Source organism: Theropithecus gelada, chromosome 14, assembly GCF_003255815.1.
Source record: "Theropithecus gelada isolate Dixy chromosome 14, Tgel_1.0, whole genome shotgun sequence".
Lineage (NCBI taxonomy): Eukaryota > Metazoa > Chordata > Mammalia > Primates > Cercopithecidae > Theropithecus > Theropithecus gelada.
Window position 1 is genome coordinate 114,259,331 of NC_037682.1, and position 20,434 is coordinate 114,279,764.

The 20,434-nt window shown below is 43.0% G+C and overlaps 1 protein-coding gene across 2 annotated transcripts in view; it reads left to right on the forward strand.

Annotated features, from left to right (window-relative positions):
- UBASH3B (ubiquitin associated and SH3 domain containing B) overlaps positions 1-19,712 on the forward strand; it is a 157,979-nt gene extending 138,267 nt beyond the window's left edge. For both annotated transcript variants that reach the window (XM_025357672.1, XM_025357671.1), the window contains exons 7-14: positions 866-998; positions 2,314-2,434; positions 3,068-3,190; positions 4,737-4,829; positions 6,813-6,957; positions 11,862-11,968; positions 13,526-13,635; positions 14,966-19,712. In XM_025357672.1, the coding sequence (XP_025213457.1) occupies positions 866-998; positions 2,314-2,434; positions 3,068-3,190; positions 4,737-4,829; positions 6,813-6,957; positions 11,862-11,968; positions 13,526-13,635; positions 14,966-15,103 (970 nt within the window). In that variant the 3' untranslated portion in view covers positions 15,104-19,712. The remainder of the gene's footprint in view (positions 1-865; positions 999-2,313; positions 2,435-3,067; positions 3,191-4,736; positions 4,830-6,812; positions 6,958-11,861; positions 11,969-13,525; positions 13,636-14,965) is intronic.
- The last annotated feature ends 722 nt before the right edge of the window (positions 19,713-20,434 follow it).

Genomic DNA, 20,434 nt, shown 5'->3' on the forward strand with positions numbered 1-20,434 from the left:
GTGTGATTGAGGGGAGATAGGGTTTTGGAGACTGAAGAGGGTAGAATAGGGGACTTTGGCACAATGTTTCCTTGACCGTTAGGAGCCACTGGCTAAGTGGTGGAGATGGTGAAAAGACCCCCCTATCACTCTTCACTTCAGATGGAAATTACCACGGGAAATATTAAAGGCAACAGGGATCATAGATTTCTTTTGAACCAGAAAAACAGCTGCAAACAAATAATTGATACATTGTTATTCTTGAACTTGTCTTTGGCGTGAACCATGCATGGCACAAAATCACTAGGACCCATCCCTGCCCAAAGGAATGAATATATCTGTCCTCAGTGCAGAAATCCATCTACCTCTAATTTATTTATTTACTTATTTTTATTTTTATTTCTTTCTGAGATGGAGTTTCACCCTACCGCCCAGGCTGGAGTGCAGTGGTGCGATCTTGGCTCACTGCAGCCTCCACCTCCCAGGTTCAAGCGATTCTCATACCTCAGCCTCCCGAGTAGCTGGGACTACAGGCACACATGACCACGCCCAGCTGATTTTTTGTATTTTTAGTAGAGGTGGGGTTTTGCCATGTTGGCCAGGCTGGTCTCGAACTCCTGACTTCAAGTGATCCACCTGCCTTGGCGTCCCAAAGTGCAGGTGTGAGTCACCACGCCCGGCCTACCTCTAATTTATTAACTGCAAGTCTTCAGTATAAAAGAAGGTATTCTTCCTTTAGGAATGGGACCACTCTGGCTCAGCTTCCCTCATCATTGGGCTACCCACAGAGGGCGCTGAGTTAATTCCCACACTCCTGTTGACCCCAGGAGGAAGTGCTGATAACTGCTGGCCAGAGCGTTCACACCTTCCTTATCTTCCTCTGCAGTTCTTACTCAATCTTAAATACATCATCGTCCAACTCTCTCACATTTGGGGATGGAGTATTGGAGAGGCGGCCGTATGAGGACCAGGGGCTCGGGGAGACGACTCCTCTTACTATCATCTGCCAGCCCATGCAGGTAAGGCCGATTGTTAGGATCACACCGCCAACTCTAACCAGGATTCACTGAGAACCTATTTATTAAGTATGAGGCATTGCCCTTGCTATCTCCAAAGGTTCCATGATCTCTTGGGAAGAAAGGACACCGAATTATAAAAGATATACAAAAATTCAAGGCTGGGAAGAGTCAGATGAGCAGTACTGACAGTTACTTCCAACATTTGAAGCTAGGCTCATAAGGAAGGTTGTTCCACAGACATAGGAGGAAATTTTCTCTCTAAAGTAGGAATAATGCCCATAGTTGTATCTGTTTTGTAGTTTGTCACAAAGATAAAAGAAAATAATAAAATAAGGCTGGCACAATAACTGGCATATAATGAGTGCTCAGTATGTGTTAACTTTTTCAAGAAAGGTTGGAGATGGAAGGAGGCAGGGAGTCGTTGTTGAACAGTACAAATAGAGGCAAGCTGAAAGTTCAAGCATGTTGAGGATCAAGAGAGTAGACCATTGTGGCTGGAGCCCAGGATTTGAATGAAGGAACAATAGGAAAAGAGATGAGAAGGATCATGCCACCATTCCATGTATTAACCTTGTCAGGGCCACTAGAAGCAAATGTGAAGTGCTGGCCAGCACGAAGGAAACTGGAAAAGCTGACTATATCAGAAAGAAGGAATGCAGAAACATCTGCAAGGTTCCATCCAGCAGTTATAGAAGCCAAAGTCATTTGGACAAGCCTTTGACTCGATTTGCCTGTGTCATCACCCAGAGGTCGCAGTTGTCTCATTTTGGGGATCACCAACATATATATAGTCAGACAGCAGAGCCTACATTGTGATTAGAATAGGAAAACAGGGTCTCATTGCTGGAGTGGACCATGAGGACCACGTGGTCTGGCCACACAATTTAGAGAAAAGGTAGACACATTTGTGATCATAGAAGCCCTCTCTCCCTGAAGAAGTTGATGAATTGCCCCTTCTAGTGGGGAAGATGTCCCACTAGATGGCTGTCTCTACGTGAATGGCTAGTTTTACCTCTGAGCTGTAACTGAAAGTGTACGGCATGTTTTAGTAATGGCCAAATGCTACTCCTACCAAGGGCAGCTGTAGCAACAATAATGCCCTTTTCACAACCCTTCTCATTTTATAAAGACATGCAGTTTATCTTATTTGAGCCTCAAAATAACTTATGAGGTCTGTAGGATGAGTCTTACTGTCCTCACCTAGTCACACCTTGGCAGAACTTTGGTAGGAGAGCTCAGCTCACCTGGCACCTGGCTCCAAGACATGTCCACTTTGCCATGTGAGTCTTCACTGATAGCCTTTCTTTCTCTGTAGCCGCTGAGGGTCAACAGCCAGCCCGGCCCCCAGAAGCGATGCCTCTTTGTGTGTCGGCATGGTGAGAGGATGGATGTTGTGTTTGGGAAGTACTGGCTGTCCCAGTGCTTCGATGCCAAAGGTGAGTTGTTGGTGGGCCTGCTCAGCACTGCCATACCCATAGTGGCCTCTAGGGGGCACAGTCAAGCTACAGTTATCTGGATGGAGTCATTTATAGTTTTGTGTACTATAGAAAATGTCTGTTATCCGTAAGCCCCTCCTGATTGTCTTGAGCTTTAGGGAAGAAGTAAGTGTTCTTGTCCCCATTCTATAAACTTGGATGCCAGGACTAAAGAAGACAGATGTCTTGCCCAAGGCCACATGGCAAAGTCAGCAGCAGCAACGTGCCCTAATCCCATGGCCAGAGCTCCTGCCATTAAACCTCCCGGGTTCGCTGGGTTCCATTTTCATTTGAGTAGCATTTGAAGACACGGAGGCTTGCCTGACCAGGGAATCTCACCTGCCTTAGGGTGCATGGTTATTACCTTCACTGAGAAACTACCTCATGTCACTTTTGTCAGTAGAATGGAAGAGTGAATTCCAAGTCACTTTATGAGACAAAATATCAGCCTTGATATTTTCCATCAGCTCCAGAGAGCTCAATGTGATCTCTTTGGCCAAGAAGGAATAGGGGTGGAGAGTGTCAGGATCAGTAAGGGAGTCCCAAGTAAACAAGAAATGTATGTATCCTCTGTCTAACTTTTTTATTTTTCAGGCCGCTACATACGGAGCAACCTGAACATGCCTCATAGTTTACCTCAGCGGAGTGGTGGTTTCAGAGATTACGAGAAAGATGCTCCCATCACTGTGTTTGGATGCATGCAAGCGAGACTAGTGGGTAAGTATCCTGGAGTGACTGTACTCCAGGCATTTCCTGCCGCCTCCTTCAAAACGCTGGTACCATGGATATGCGGGACCCTTCCTGGGGGCTTCTATAACTTTCCTACAAGTAATAAATTTCCTCAATTCAAAAGGAACTTGCTACACAACCATTAAGTTTAGGACACTGTGCTCAGCCCTGGGTTGGTTGACCAAAGTGAATGAGGTGTGGTCCTTATTGAGGACCTCGTGATCCAGTAATGGCTTGGGTTACTGTGCTCACTGTTGGATGTAGCAGACAGGTCAGCATCTAGTTCAAGACAGCAGCATCTGCCAGCATGGCTGTGGAAGAGGACAAGAGTGAAGAAGACGGACCTGGACTTGCTGAATTTATAAAGGTCAACTGATCCTTTGAAGATGCCCAGCTCTTTGCAAGCCCATTCCATTACTGCTGCGGGGAGATAGTACTTTCCTGTTCAGTCACTTAGCAGATATGTAGTGCTCACTTACCTTGTGCAAGGTATTGGACTAAGGGAACCCAAGTGTGAGTCAGGGAAACAAACTTATGTGTGGATAAATATCATACAATATGATATACATAGAGCTATGCGTGGTCACCAAATATTATGGGAACACAAAAAGACATCTAAGAGGTGAAGAGGTGAGCTGGGAGCTGAAGTGGAAGTTAGCTGGGCAAAGAAGGAGCAGGAATGAGGAAATGGCATTCTCAGTGGGAGGGACCACATAAACTGTCTGAGGCTTGAGAAACAGCCTCAGGAATGCAGGGGAAACAAAGTGCCTTGTGTCTAGAGTATAAATTGCAAGGCAAGGCAGAGATGAGGCTGGCAAGATGGATAAAGGCAAGTTCATGGAAGACCTTGATCACCATATTAAGGTGCTCGGATTTAATCCAGTAGACAAAATAACTGGTTTCCAGGCCCGGCGTGGTGGCTCTCACCTACAATCTAGCACTTTGAGAGGCTGAGGCAGGAGGACTGCTTGAGACCTGGAGTTTGAGGCTGCAGCGAGGTATGATCGCACCCCTGCACTCCAGCCTGAATGACAGAGCAAAACCCTGTCTCTGAAAATTAAATTAAGAAGAAGAATAAATTTTTGAAAGAAGTGGATTTTATGAAGATAGCATTAAAGTATGAGGTGTTGGGATTTATCTCTGGTGTCTAAGAATATGACATGTTGAGATTTTGGTTAGCACAGAATAAAATTAAAACAAGACCTAATATTCATAAAATAAATCCTCTTTCACAAACTTGAAGCCAAAGTATTGTCCTGTTTCTTAATATCTCCTAGCTAAAGGCTTTACCACTTGTTAGCACCAGAGGGAAGGGAAAGAAAAGACAAGAAGGGCTCTGTCACTTGCTCTCACAGGAACACCGATGAGGGGTTTTGTTAGAAACTAACAAAGGCTGACACTACTGGCTCTATGTGAGCCCCAGTTAGGAAAGAAGGGTTTACAGGGGCTTACTGCTTGGCCCCCTCTCACACTGCGGATCGAGGTGAGACTGAGTAAATCCATCAGACTGATTCTTTTGTGGTTTTCTTTGCAGGTGAAGCCTTATTAGAGAGCAATACCATTATCGATCATGTCTATTGCTCCCCGTCCCTTCGCTGCGTTCAGACTGCACACAATATCTTGAAAGGTAAGACTTGCAGGTTGACAAAAACAAGTAGTCCATCCCTCTGTTTCTAGGCAGCCCCACACATAAATTATCTTAGAGTCATGGGACATTTGCCAGTTGAAAGCTTCGAATTTGGAATGAAGCAAGGATTCTTTCAGAAGGCGATCTTTGCCCAAGTCACAAAAACATACTCTGGCAGTCTAAGTGAAATAAAAGGAAGTATACTAATCATGTTTTCTTTGAGAATTTAAAGCGCTCTTGGATGAATCCTAGGCTTGCAAAATGTTTACTTATAGAGTGTGATCCTTTCTTTACACTTAATAGTCGAATAACTTTCTTGTTTTGATCTGTTGTTTGCCTCCTGTGGTGCTCCTAGGAGCCTCAAATCTTAATCATCATTTTTTCTTTACTTAATTGGAAAGACTTTAAAAGCACCATTGCTACCAAGATACTCAACTCTCACCCTAAAATCTGTGGAAGCATGAGTTACAGGTATCTCCATTCTCATTTCATGGGAAGGAAAACTAAAAGGAACAGGATTAGACTGTTTACTTCTACCAAAGAAATGAATGAGCCAGAAATAAGCCAACAAAGAACTTGACACTACATCTGAGTCTTCTATCCTTTAACCTTAAGTAGACCTCTTCACTACCAGAAGGCATTTATGTATTCAATTTGCACAGAACAACTGGACTGCATGCAATATGACGATAACTAAGCAGGGACCATTTCTAGGAAGCCAGCTGCACTACAGTAAAACAGAGGGCTTCTGCACTGCTACTAGTAAATGTTCAGCATTCGATTTTCTGGTAGAGAAAATGAACAATTTACATGATATTCAAATACGATGTTGGATACTCAGAAACTATCTGAAGTTTCTTGGTAACACCATGGAATTTGCTTTAGAAAGAGGAATTATGGGGGCCAGGTGCAGTGGCTCATGCCTGTAATCCCAGCACTTTGGGAGGCCGAGACGGGTGGATCACAAGGTCAGGAGATCGAGACTATCCTGGCTAACCCGGTGAAACCCCGTCTCTACTAAAAAATACAAAAAACTAGCCGGGCGAGGTGGCGGGCGCCTGTAGTCCCAGCTACTCAGAGGCTGAGGCAGGAGAATGGCGTAAACCTGGGAGGCGGAGCTTGCAGTGAGCTGAGATCCGGCCACTGCACTCCAGCCTGGGCGACAGAGCGAGACTCCGTCTCAAAAAAAAAAAAAGAGCTGGGCATGGTGGCAGGCGCCTGTCATCCCAGCTACTCGGGAGGCTGAGGCCAGAGAATCACTTGAACCCAGGAGGCAGAGATTGCAGTGAGCCAAGATTGGGCCACTGCACTCCAGCCTGGGTGACAGGGCGAGAGACTCTGTATCAAAAACAAATGAACAAACAAAAAACAGAAAAAGAAAGAGGAATTATGGTAGTCACAGAATTGAATAAATTTTCTTTTTTTGAGATAGAATCTCACTGTGTCACCAAGGCTGGAATGCAGTGGCACAATCTTGGCTCACTACAACTTTCGCCTCCAGGGTTCAAGTGATTCTCCTGCCTCAGCCTCCTGAGTGCTGGGACAAGTGCATGCCACTACACCCTGCTAATTTTTGTGTTTTGGGTAGAGATGGGGTTTCACCATGTTGGCCAGCCTGGTCTCAACTCCTAACCTCAAGTGTTCCGCCCTTCTCAGCCTCCCAAAGTGTTGGGATTACAGGTGTGAGCTACCGAACCCAGCCTTGAATAAATTATATGGACAATGACTTGTGGCTTTTTTCCTTAAGTCAGATATGACTTAAAGCCAGGGTACATCCTCGGAGTATGGCAGGAGTATGAAACTCATGTGTTAGTAATGCACAAAAATTAAAAACCTTGTCCAAATCCACATGCTTCCACTTCTGTTTAGCTATGTATAGCAGCCAGTAGGAAAGAGAATAACTGATTTATCAGAATTTTTATAACAATTTGGCCTGAGAATATAGAGGCACTTCCTTCATCTTCACTGTATTTTACCCCTAAGGTTTACAACAAGAAAATCACTTGAAGATCCGTGTAGAGCCCGGCTTATTTGAGTGGACAAAATGGGTTGCCGGGAGCACGTTACCTGCATGGATACCTCCATCGGAGTTAGCTGCAGCCAACCTGAGTGTTGATACAACCTACAGGTAAGCCTGGGAAACTGCTGCTTACTGAGGCCAGTGTGGAAGTGCTTTCTGCACTAGCACTAGGCCAGGTTCATGAAGGAGACAGGGCTGGACATCACCTACAGGCAGTTGTCCATAGTGGTGGAAATCGAGCTACGATTTTAGAAATCAAAACTGGAGAAAAGCCAGCATTTTTTTCATATTTGGCATTAGTGTGGATTAGATTCTCCAGCCTCGCCCCCATGTTGGATTTTTCTGACTTTATTATACCTGCTTCAGTGTAATAAAACCATTTTGCATTCCAGCAATAAGCACCAGCTAATGATGATGCAGTTGAGAAGATTGGAGCGATAAGGGAGATGACGATGTCTTGCAGTTTCTACATTTAATTTTTCAAAGCATTTTTAAATCTCTGTATTATCTTTGTTTATTATTGCTATATGCCCAGAATGTAGGTAAACCATTTTTATATATGAGAGAGTTCAAATAACTTGCCTAAAAGTATTTATGCATTTAGTGATCACATATAACAATAATAATAATAAGCTTTATTCATCATTTTCCACATGTCCAGCCCCATGCAATCTTCTGGGCAGTCATCCCATTCCTGTTCCTTTCCTTTTTCCATTAGACCCAACTGTGCTGGGATTTTAAAAAGTGTTTGTAGATTGCTTACAGCTGAATAATCCGCATGTACACAATTAAGAATTAATAATAGGGCCAGGCGCAGTGGCTCACGCCTGTAATCCCAGCACTTTGGGAGGCCGGGCTGGGTGGATCACGAGGTCAAGAGATCGAGACCATCCTGGCCAACATGGTGAAACCCCGTGTCTGCTGAAAATATAAGAATTAGCTGGGTGTGGTGGTGCGCACCTGTAGTCCCAGCTACTTTGGGAGGACTGAGGCAGGAGAATCACTTGAACCTGGGAGGCGGAGGTTTTGCAGTGAGCCGAGATCGTGCCACTGCACTCCAGCCTGGTGACAGAGTGAGACTCTGTCAAAAAAAAAAAAAGAATTAATAATAACAAGTTGTCAAGATAAGCAGAACTTTCTTATGTGGTATCTATTGACCTTTCATTTCAAATACCTACCCAAACCACAAATAAAGCAAGGTGCATTTCTAGCTAAGGTAATAAAGAATATCTTCTTTTTCCATACTCATTTTTTCTGCTCAGCAAATAAGACCTCAGATGACCCCATTAACTAGTTATGTGCTGCTGCTTCTTGTCTGAAAGGAATTAGCATTGCTCAAAAACAAAATTAGATCGATCAACAGGATCCCCCACGAATACACTTCACATTTTGTCCTATCCCCTTTCTGGCCACCGTTTTTCTGCTCTTTGCAGGCAATTAGCAATAAATTGTTGTCCCCGTGCAACAGCCAGCATCCCTTTGGCCTGGAAAGAGGGGGAGTTGCCACCAACATTGGTTAAGTGACTTTCATCATTCACCACCAGTCCCACCCAGACCAATTTGGGTCAACTATGTCTTTGATATTTCCTTTAGGTGTGTTCTGCCATTGCCTCCCAAGCTGCCTTACAAAGGTCTCCAGAATCATCCTACCTGAGCCTGTCAATGTACACTCAGATACACACCCCACCAGCAGTGTGAGCAGAAGGATGAATGCCAGGAACTTGGGGGTCAGGACACAGTCCTAATTCCAGATTGCCTTTTCCTCTCCGGCAAATCAGAATTCAATTCAACCATTTTCTGTTTGGTGAGGGAATTGGGGGAGGAGATGAAGCCTCTAATTTGAAAAATCAGTTGAGAAAGCCAAAGTGTAAGCATGTGAAAGGGACAGCCCTGGCGTTTAATTACCTATGAAATTAATGATGCCAAATGAACAAGCCTTTGGAAGCAAGGAAGTGGTGCCCAAATGATTGAAGACACATGGTGACAGGCAGAAGGGCAAGCCCCGAGAGCCGGGGTAGTGTGAGTCAGGGAGCCTCTGCTGAAAGAGCCCTCTCACCTTGCAACAGGGGTAGGAAGAGAACAGGAGGGAGGTGGGACTGAAAGCCGAGTTAGGGAAGCTAACCAGGCTGGTGACTAATATCGAAGCATCATCCACAGGCAGCAAGACCAGCCTAGGGCCTGGGGGATTGAAAAGCAACCCTAGCCTTGAGGAGCTGGGCCAGAGGAGCAAGGCAGAAAACACAAAATCCACACCAGCTGGGTGGGGCTTCAGAACGGGGCATGGGACTGGGGCAGGGGACTGGGGGAGGGCATAGATCTGGAGTGTTAGAGGGGAAAAACATCAAACTTTGGTGTGAAGCTCAAAGCACAGGCCTGTGCTTACAACCTGGACCACAGCAAGATGGGGAGCAGAAAGTATATGGAGGAGGATACTGTTTCGGGGATGCCACCTGACTTCCAGAGCACCGTATTCCAGGTTGAGTGGGTGGTGGGAAGGCCACCTGACTCTGAGGACAGCACAGGGCCCGCAGGTGTGGCTAGCAGCATGACATGACCTGCTGACAGGGGTGAGGAAGCTCTGACTCAGGCCAAGCCCATCAGGGCTCCAGACACTGGAGTCATTCACAGGCTCCACTTTAAGGTGCTGGGAGAAGCCATAGGCAAGAACTGATCAGGAGGAACCAGATCCCGGTATGTCTCCCGCTCTTCACCTACATAAATCTCACACATTACATGGTCTCACCCTTGAAATGACTCCCTGGGCCATACAAAGTGGCCTTTTGTTACTGTGGGGAGGGGACAGGCCTGGGAGATCAGGTGACATAAATGGAGATGGAACTGGGTGAGAGGTGAGGATGGGGAAAGAAAAAGAGGAGAAAGAGCTTGCTCCAGAACAATGAGGTGCAGCCCCAACAAGTGGTGATTCAGGTCTCTACCTATCCCCCAGGGTGTTGTGAGACTCAGAAGGCTGTTTCCTAGGAGAAACATGCATGCTGAGAGAATACAAGTTTCCTTCAAGTGGAAGGGCATCCTTCCTCTCTGGACAGTAAGCCTATGTGCACAGAAGGGCAGGCTTGACAAGGGCACTGTCAGAAGCTGTGTGTGGAGGATAGGCTCACAGGCCAGACCCCAGACTCAGGTTCAAATCCAGGTTCTAAGAGTCGCTAATGGTGTTAGCATAGGCAAGTCAGCTGCAGCCTTTCTGAGCTTCTGTTTTGTCATCCATAAACAGCATTTACAAAAGCATTGCTGGGAGGATTAGACTGAAAGAATGCTAGAAGGACACTTGCACAGAGCCTGACACATACGGGAACCTCAGTAAATATTTTGTGCTAATAGTAGCAGTAATAGTATATTCTGATCCAGAGGCCATGTGAATTCATTTTGAGAACTTACCACGCCTCTACCAGGCACTAAACACCCAGCAGTGAAAGACAAAATGAAAACTGACAAAGTAAGAAAATTGAAATGACATAGTTGTACCCAGAAAACAAGATAAACATCTTGTGGACCAGAAACAACACAGAAACTCTACATAGTTAAGCAGGGCGGAGGCAAGCAGAGGTGGGCCCTAAGGGCATTGGCGACTGGGTTTGAAGACATGCAGGGGCAGCAGGACTGGAAGCCTAGCTTTGATCATCCTCTTCCATGCTGTGTTAGTTCGTTTTCACGCTGCTGACAAAGACATACCTGGGACTGGGCAATTTACAAAAGAAAGAGCTTTTAATTGGACTTATACTTACACGTGGCTGGGGAAGCCTCACAATCATGCCGGAAGGCAAGGAGGAGCAAGTCACGTCTTACATGGATTGCAGCAGGCAAAGAGAGAGCTTGTGCAGGGACCTCCCCTTTTTAAAACCATCAGATCAGCCAGGTGCAGTGGCTCACGTCTGTAATCCCAGCACTTTGGGAGGCTGAGGTGGGCAGATCATCTGAGGTCAGGAGTTCAAGACCAGCCTGGCCAACATGGTGAAACCCTGTCTCTACTAAAAAAAAATACAAAATTAACCGGGCGTGGTGGTGCATGCCTCTATTCACAGCTACTCGGGAGGCTGAGGCAGGGGAATTGCTTGAACCCAGTGGGTGGAAGATGCAATGAGTCAAGATCAAGCCATTGCACTCCAGCCTGGGCAGCAAGAGTGAAACTCCGTCTCAAAAATAAAAAACAAAAAAACCAAATAAAAAATAAAATAAAAAATAAAACCATCCGATCTCATGAGACTCATTCACTATCATGAGAACAGCACGGGAAAGACCTGCCCCCATGATTGAGTTATCTCCCACCAAGTCCCTCCCACAACATGTGGAAATTCAAGATGAGATTTGGGTGGAGGACACAGCCAGGCCCCCAAGCCGGTAGAGGACACACAGTATCACATGCCTTTGTAGATTGTATAGTAATCATCATTTACATCACTAGCCTCTTCACCCCCAACCACAGACAGAGAACTTCTCTAGCACAGAAATTGGGTTGTCTTCATCTTTATGCTCTGCACTTCTCTTTGTGCCAAGTGTACGGTCTGTGTTCAAAATAAGAGAGAAATAAAAGGAAAAGGCTGGTGAAGTGTTATAAACTCACAAAGAATCAGATGGACCTAATATCTGCTTTTAAAACCTATCCTTGCAGCTCTTGAGGAGAGGCCTGGGAAATCCCCACTGATGTAAATAGGTTGAGGGTTCCCATCTCTGCTTTGCTTTGTATTAGCTATGTGACTAGGACCATCAATCAAGGGCTTATATGTTATCCTGTGAATGAGACTTGCACTGAATGTCTCATTTTTCGCCTGGTCACTGTGACGCCATACACGTAGCTGTTATTTCTGTACATTTCCATTCCATGTTCATACAGTGGAAATACCCTTCCCTATACCTTTCTCCTTTCTAGGGAAATGGATAAGCAAACAGATCTATGGGATCTTTAGAAAGGCCTTGAAATAAAAGTTTAGAGCGATATCTTCCTTTGTCTCAAGATCAAAATGTTTTCATTTCCTTTGTTCATTTTTCTATTACAGACCTCACATTCCAGTCAGCAAATTAGTTGTTTCAGAATCCTATGATACTTATATCAGTAGAAGTTTCCAAGTAACAAAAGAAATAATAAGTGAATGTAAAAGTAAAGGTAAGTGGTTATTATTCTGAGCTCCATCTTTACGTACGTGATTATTTCTCTATAATGGTTAATAGGCTACTCGAGATGTTTCAACTTGCTTTGGCTAACCAAAGAAATGTATTTCCAGATTTTCTTCCAGATACTTTTACATTAAATTTGTAATATTCTCTGAGAACCTAAAATGGTAGATATTCCAGGGGTTTATACCAGACTTAGTTACTATTCTTAATAACTTAAATTCTGCATTATAGCTATTCTTCTTGCACCCTGTGAGATTCCCTCTTACAATTTCCAAAAGCTCTAGCATGCCACTGTTTTGCCTATCATTGATCTAGCAGGATGCACACCTACACACAACACTCCTACACAGATACACACACCTTCCCTGCTGTCACCAAGAGCAGTGTTCTGTAAGGCTCAAGTGTGTTTGCTATTGAATTTTCTAAACATTGAGCTCAAATATTTAACATGTAAGATTGTTCACTATAAATTTTTTAGTGAAAAAGACAGATTGCAAAAAAAGTGTGGACATTCCCTTCATCTCTTTTTTTTTTTAAGTTAAAATACTTATATTCAAATGGTAGACAGCCATGAGCAACAGTATTATGGATGATGCCCACCTTCCAGTTTTCATTGATTAGCCAGTCACTGCCATAAAGGTACACAGCATGTTCTATCAACCAGAAAGTCTCAAGTACTCACAGTTCTACAGTGGGAGCATTTAAAACTATATTAGAAGGAGTAACCCAGAGAGCCCTATGGACCTACAGCAGTTCTGTATCTTGATTGTCATGGTGTTACACAAAGCTACACATATGATAGAATTGCATGAACTGTATCGTCACATACACACAAACTACTGCTTGCACACCTGCTAAAATCTGAATACGCTGTGTGTATTGCACCAGCGTCCATTTCCTGGGTCTGATACTGTACCATAGTTATGTAAGATGTTACCATTGGAGGGAGCTGGGAGGAAGGGTTCATGGGACCTTGCTGGTATGTATGTATATGTATTATATGTAGCCCTCCCATAAGTCAATAATTATTATTATTATTATTACTGAGACAGGGTCTTGCTCCTGTCACTCAGGCTGGAGTGCAGTGATGCAATCATGACTCACTATAGCCTCAATCTCCTGGGCTCAAGTGATCCTCCCACATTGGCCTCCCAAGTAGCTGGAACTACAGTCACAGGCCACCACACCCAGCTAATGTTCTTTTAATTTTCTGTAGGGACAGGGTCTCACTATGTTTCTCAGGCTGGTCTCAAACTCCTGAGCTCAAGTGATCCTCCCTCCTCGTTCTCTCAAAGTACTGGAATTACAGGGATGAGCCACCACACCTGGCCCCATACATCTGTAACTATTTTAAGATAAAATGTTTTCTTTAAAAAAAATTAGGCTGCCTTATCAATAACAAAGCACTTACAAAATATTGCTTAGGCAAATTGTCTTTTTCTTGAGTGCGTTTGCTCCCCTCCAGAGCATTTAGTTAGCTTCCAGTATTTGCCGTTTCCATGTCTTTATAGAAACAGTCTTCCCATTCCTTGCCATTTTTCCCCAGGAAATAACATCCTGATTGTGGCCCACGCATCTTCCCTTGAAGCTTGTACCTGCCAACTTCAGGGCCTGTCACCTCAGAACTCCAAGGACTTCGTACAAATGGTCCGAAAGGTAATTCATTCCTGCTCTTTGGGGTCCGTGATGGCTAGTAGTTTGAGGTCAGCACAGTGACTGGCTGATTACTAAGTTCTTTGAAGCATGTGTTTATGCTGAGCTGGGAATATTCATTTACTGATTCTCTCAACCAAGACATATTGAGTGATACTCTGTGCAGGGCACTTTATTAAGCCTTGTGTTAGAAAAACAGTGTATTAGAGCTAGTTCTGGCTTCTAAGAGCTAAAATGTAGGAAGCAGCTAGGAATTATAAGCAAATTGTCTGGATTTCCCTGAGGGACCTTCTTTGAATTTCCTGGAGGGAACTTGGGTTGGATCAATAGAGGTCAGTCCAAAAGACAGCATCTGAAAGCTTAACTCAAACACAGGTCCTTGAAGGTAGGCTGAGGCCTGCAGCAATTTAAAATGAGGAGGCTAAGAGGCAAAGCCAGGAACAAGACAGCAAGACAGAAAACCCATGAGGCTGACCCACACATCTGGAGGCTTCCTTTCTGTGGGAGAGGCTTTCTGGTCAGCTGCCTCCCACACACTTCCCTTCCGGCGAATTACATACTTCCTTTCTCTGCCACCAGAGAAACTGGTTCAAACTCATTCGCAATTGTTTTTCACATTTTTGAAAAGTTTATTTATGCATCTGTCCTCATTTGTCAGTGCTGGAAGATAGAGAATTTTGTCTTGTTTGTAAATGCAGCTCTCTGGACACAGACAAAAATAAGTTTTAAAATTGCTGTGACAACTGAAGTGAGGGAGAGCACAGCTTCAGCTCTGAATGTTACAGAGACTCATAAGGAGAAAAAAAAAAAAAACGGGTGAAACAAATTTTTTAAAATTGGAGCATCTTTTCCACTGGGTCCAAGTATAATTTCAGAAATGTTTGAGCCACCTTTTTCTTTTCCTTTTTTTTTTTTTTTTGAGACAGAGTCTCGCTCTGTCACCCAGGCTGGAGAGCAGTGACACAATCTCAGCTCACTGTAAACTCTGCCTCCTGGATTCAAGCGATTCTCCTGATTCAGCCTCCCAAGTAGCTGGGATTACAGGCACACGCCACCACGCCCAGCTGATTTTTTGTATTTTTAGTATAGACGAGGTTTGCCATGTTGGCCAGGCTGGTCTTGAACTCTTGACCTCAAGTGATCCGCCTGCCTCAGCCTCCCAAAGTACTGGGATTACAGGCATAAGCCACTGTGCCTGGCCTTAAGCTGCCTTTTTAACTTGACTTGCAATTAGGAATTAACTCCTGACATTGTAGCCTTATGTATTTTGGTCCTCTTTTTCTGTATTAAACCTATCTTCTAATATCCCCTTCCTTTACGACTCTTACTTCAGATCCCATATCTGGGATTTTGTTCCTGTGAAGAATTAGGAGAAACTGGAATATGGCAGCTGACAGATCCACCCATCCTTCCTCTTACCCATGGACCAACTGGGGGCTTCAACTGGAGAGAAACCTTGCTTCAAGAATAAACCACACCAGTGAACAAGACGGAAAGGCCTTTTGGAGACGTGTCTTTTTGTGTGTTTAAAAATCCACACCACATTCTAAGTGGACAGCTCAGAATAATTTAGCATTTCCTTTCACACTTAAAGTTCTTCAGATGAGACTGTGTCAATGAGAGAAAGACTTGATTCAGAGGAAAAAAAATGTGTTCTCTCTGGACTCTTGCCTAGCTCACAAGGCTTTGGAGAATTGTCTCCCTAACTTGGGGCACCTGCTACAGAAGAGAATGTTTCGTTTCTTCCAGGTATGCACAGCTAAGGGGCCTCATTCCTCCCAGAGGGAGCTGCTGGCCCGCTCTAAGGGGTACAAGAGGAAGGAGTGTGCCCAGACCAGCTGGGGGAGCATTGAAAGGGCAGTTTGGGGAATGGAATTTTTTTTTCATCTCCATTTTCCAGTTAGGCAGAGCCAAGCTGAGGAATCCTTTGAAGATTATTAGAAAACATGCCCTGAAGAGAGTTGTTCTTAGGTTACACGTGAAATCCTACCCTCATAGCCCCCATACACCGGTGTTGCTGGCTGAAGACACCTGCTTAAGGATGCTAACATTTACCCTGGTACTGCCACATTCTCTCTAGAGCAGCTGGCCCTTCTTGCTACAGCCCTTCCCACCCCCTTGCTTCTGTGAAATGGGGAGACAAAGCACTTTTGCTCTCCAAAGCACTTTTGGATACTCAGGAGGAAAGATAAGATACGTGTTTGAAGTATTCAATCATAGGAGCAAAGAACTTGCAAAATATGAAGTGACTTGGAATTACCCGTGTTGTAGCCTAATGTGCTACTGCATTTCTAAATCACCAGTATTTGCTTGTCTTTGCCTAGGGGCAAAGCCTAGACTCTAGACTCATAGTCTAGACTCTAGACTATGTTAACTAGTTAAGGATGTTACATTTTGAAAGGATGTATGTTAGATATATTACTTGCAGCAAGAAGTTCACTCTGTGCAATATGGACGTGTTTGCAAACCATACCAAGGGTCAGGTTGCTGTACACTTACAGTACATGTTAACCATAACAGAACATCCACAAATGCATCAATTATACCAGGGATGTATAGTAAGTCAGGGAACTAATATAAATGATGACAGTCATGGCTGCACTGCTACTTGTGCTGTCGTTTTGTTTGTTTTTCTATGATAATTTAAAATATATAGGTAGGGCTACTTGAGGAAATTTGGAGAGCCACATTCTGTGGTTTCTCATTATACTTCCTGCATTTAGAGGGAGTTTATTTAAAAGAAAAATAAATGACAATCAAACCAAATCATCAGTTATCAATGTCTGTTTAATTGTGTGACTATCTGACTGTTGATGGCCACAGATGATGGTCTCCTATGGTATAGTTCACTCTGTAGAAGATGTATGCAAAGTGAAACGCCAGCCCTTTAAAGAAACAGTAGTTAGTGTAAAATGAATGTTTGTATGTTGCAGTAGCATTGACTGTGTTTCAAAACTCAGATGCATAAAACGTGAGGTATATAAAAATAGATCTATGCCTGTATTTGAAACTACAACTTGATAACCCCTAGAAAGAAGAGGACATGAAAGGATGCTGGCTATATATGTTAATCAGCAAAAGGATTACAGTTGTTTTGTTCTGTTTTTAGAGACAGGGTCTCACTATATTGCTTAGGCTGGTCTTGAACTCCTGGGCTCAAGCGATGCTCCTGCCTCTGTCTCCCAAAGTGCTAGGATTACAGGTGTGAGCCACCACACCTGGCCCATAGTTGTATTTTTTAGGTCACTTAGAAAAATATGTCATGCATTTTACATTTTGAGAAACAAATCATGGTTTCTTCTAGCATTGCACAAACATTGACCCAGCTTCTGGGTATGGAAATAACCCTGTGGTGACATGTTAATATAAAATGTTGGGGGGGAATATTCCCAGTAAAGGTCTTAAAAGAAAAGTCACATTACAGCTAATGTAATGGCCCTACCATTCATTCTAATGGTATTTGTAATGAAGTGAATCTACTGTTTAATCAGATCCATAATCTTTAACAGATTCACCACAAATTTTTTGTGGGCGTTGAGTGCTCAGAATAATGCTTGAACGCTTCACCTTGAAACTGTAGCAGTGTGTTCTGGGCAGTATCTGTAATGTATGAAATAGAGTCTGGAATAGGTTATCCACTCCATCTCTCTAGGTTATCTTAGTCATATGATGGCCTGATAAATCTGTCTGACTGGGCTAAAATCCATTGTTCTTAGTCCAATATGGACACTGCCTTAGGCAATGGTCTATATAAGCAAAAGGAGATAGAGATCTGAAATAATTTTCTGAATAATTTAGGTGGAAAACAAGAAAGAGTGTATTTCTCTGCTTTCATTTCAATTTCATTATTTCAAATTGCTTATCAAAATGGCCCAAAAGATCTGAATTCACATTAAGTTCTCCTTGCACACTTACCTACTTAAAAAACTAAACTTGCACTGCAACTGAGAAATTATTTGGAAGTCATGTGGAATCTATGTATAATCAAAGAAACAGACAGCTATATTACTCAATTTCATATACATCCAAAAAGTATAGGCTAATATTATATATAACCTGAAGTTGCAGCTGGTTCTTTTTGATCTGAAGCTGATGCTTATTAGAACAAATGATATATGGGGACAGGAGAAGGAAGGAAGGGCAAGGAAGGAATTGACAGATAAGAAGCAAATGGTTTCTTGCAGAGAGGAATTTTGTTTTAATGTAGAAAGTTATTTGAAATGAACTAGGTGAAATGAAATTAACTAAAGGTTTTAATCTGGGATTGAAAGCCTGAAACCGTTTCCTCTACAAGTGTGCCACATCAATCCGGTAATGCCCCAGTGTTAGTCACAGATAGAACTTTGTTTCCTGTGATTTTAAAATACCGCATCTGTTCCTCCATGGACTAGAGTAATTGGCACATTTTAATGCATAAGCTGGGGGTTTCATTTTCCCAGGCTCTCTTCACCATCACTGCATTGGTAGCTAGGAGCTTATTGCTTCACCCCAGTATGGAGTTCAGATTACAGTGTTTTCCATTACATTTAGATTCATAGAATCTGAATGGCTGATTAAATGGCCATCTGATGGCTGAAAGAGGGGCGTATTTTTCACTCTGTAGTGAAAGGCTTGGAGGAGTTTCTACTTTTTATTTTAATTATACTTTAACCAAAGAATTATTTTAAAGTAACCTTATATTTGAAAGATGATTTTGCAAAAAATAAAAAATAAAAAATATGTCTTCTGGAGTGATGTCTCTTTGGTAAATCGTTGTTGATAATTTCCTTGTTAGTGGTATTTGGAATGCATATAGATTGTCCTGTCACTGTGTTTAGCATTACCATAAATGTATCTTTTCCACTCAACTAGCTGTATTCGTATTAAAATGAAGTCTGTTATTTCAATTACCTAGTGTCGTTGGGAACTAATTGAACAGCTACAGTAAGAGAAGTTCCTATCTCATTGCCTTTGTGGAAAGGCTTCCCTATGTGGTAAAAGGAAGGCATTCCTCCGTAACCTAGGCACTCTGCAAGTCCAGTGTTTAATTTCAAAGCAGTGATGAATTGCTCTTTTGAAATTACTCTAAGTAATCCATGTGTTAGAATACAGATGAACCTCCATTTGATTTCACAGGCTTCAGCACAGACAACTGTTACTGAGTCTGCACGAACTTAGATAATGAGGTGCAGGGTTATTTGCATTTAAATTGTAATCCAGCACACGTGTGAGAGAGAAGCCGCGCTAGTCTAAAAGGCTGCCTTGCGGGGAGAGATGAGACAGGCGGAGGAGGGTGGGGTAAGGAGCGATGTAACATCTATTTAGGTTAATGTTCGCTTTACAAAGGTGATGGGGATATTTTGTTAGGTGATAGCAGATGCTTTTCATTTTTAAACATAGGATTAAAATTGGATTTGCTTCTCTTTAATACTTCAACATATTGAATTTTCCTAGGAAAGTGACTAGCTATAATGAAAATTCAAGGGAAAGGGGAAAAAGATTGTCTGTAAATGCAGATGAAATAACTTCATTTTAAAATACAAATAATAGTAGGTTTGGTGTATGTAGGTTTAAAATTATAGTGATGAGTAGTCAAACTTAATATACAATCAGTTCTTACAAATATTTTGCACTTAGCTGCCATTACACAACAAATTGGAATTTTGCAGCTGTTCAACTATCATGGACTCTGTACAGGATAGACGTGTATAATGGGAAATATGTACTGCTTCTTTCTTTGATTGCCACTCAAGATGGAAACACCATGCCAAGGCATTTTGGTTATACACAGATCATTCTAAACCTGTTATTTTGGAGAGGTATATTGGTTTCTTTCTCATTTATAAGGCTATTGTATTTTTTTTCTATGTGATTCAGGTGTATTTATTTGAAGACTATTTGTAATTATAGGAAAACCACACCTACCTGTATTGCCAAATTCTTTGTAAACTCTCCGTGGCATTTGTGCTTTCCTGGCTGAGAGCTCTCCCCTGTTGATACAGCTATGGCACCATTGTAATTACAGGTGCACCTTTCAGGTGCATCTCCATTAAATGGTTCCTAGATGATTTAATAAAAAGAAACTTCTTAGTTGATCCAGAGCAATGTCATTTTAAATCTGAGTGGTCTCTTCCTATCATGTTTTCAGATGTTACTTTGTTCATTATTATTTCATAAACGCGCATTCAGAGTGTGATTCTGTTTTCAAAAGGCCAGAGGACACTTGCTGCCGATGGAAGGGGAGGATGCCCCAGCAGCACTGTGTGTCTCTGGACCCTTCTGACCAGGCATCAAGCCTCCATGCCATTCAGACTGGGGAGCTGGACACCCACTGTGTGTGAAAAAAGCGAGCTTCAAAATGCTTCCCCTGCCCTACGTGCAAACTAGGGAACAAAAAATATCTGTCCTTCTACCTATCCTAGGTTCATGGCTGAGGCCCCTATAACAAAAGATAGATTGACAAAAGAAAAAGCATATAAGTTTTTCATGTCTTGGGGCCAAGGGAAAGCTTCACCTCTACCCTCTGAAGGTTCACTGAAAATAATTGACAGGAGGCAGATTAATAGAAAAAGCATATAAATATATTAACTATGTGAGCATGTAGAGTATCACAGAGTGAGTGCCCAATCTCCCAACGGGGTACAGAGGCTTATATACCCTACATCTTAGGGGAAAGAGGATGGGGAAGTGTGGATGATTTCAGGCAGATAGTAAATGATTTTTAAAGAAATTCAATGGACTTGAAGAACATACCATGGTCTGGGACAAAGTCGGTTGGACCCACAGAGTGGACAGTCATTTGGGACAAAAGTCTGTCCAGGTT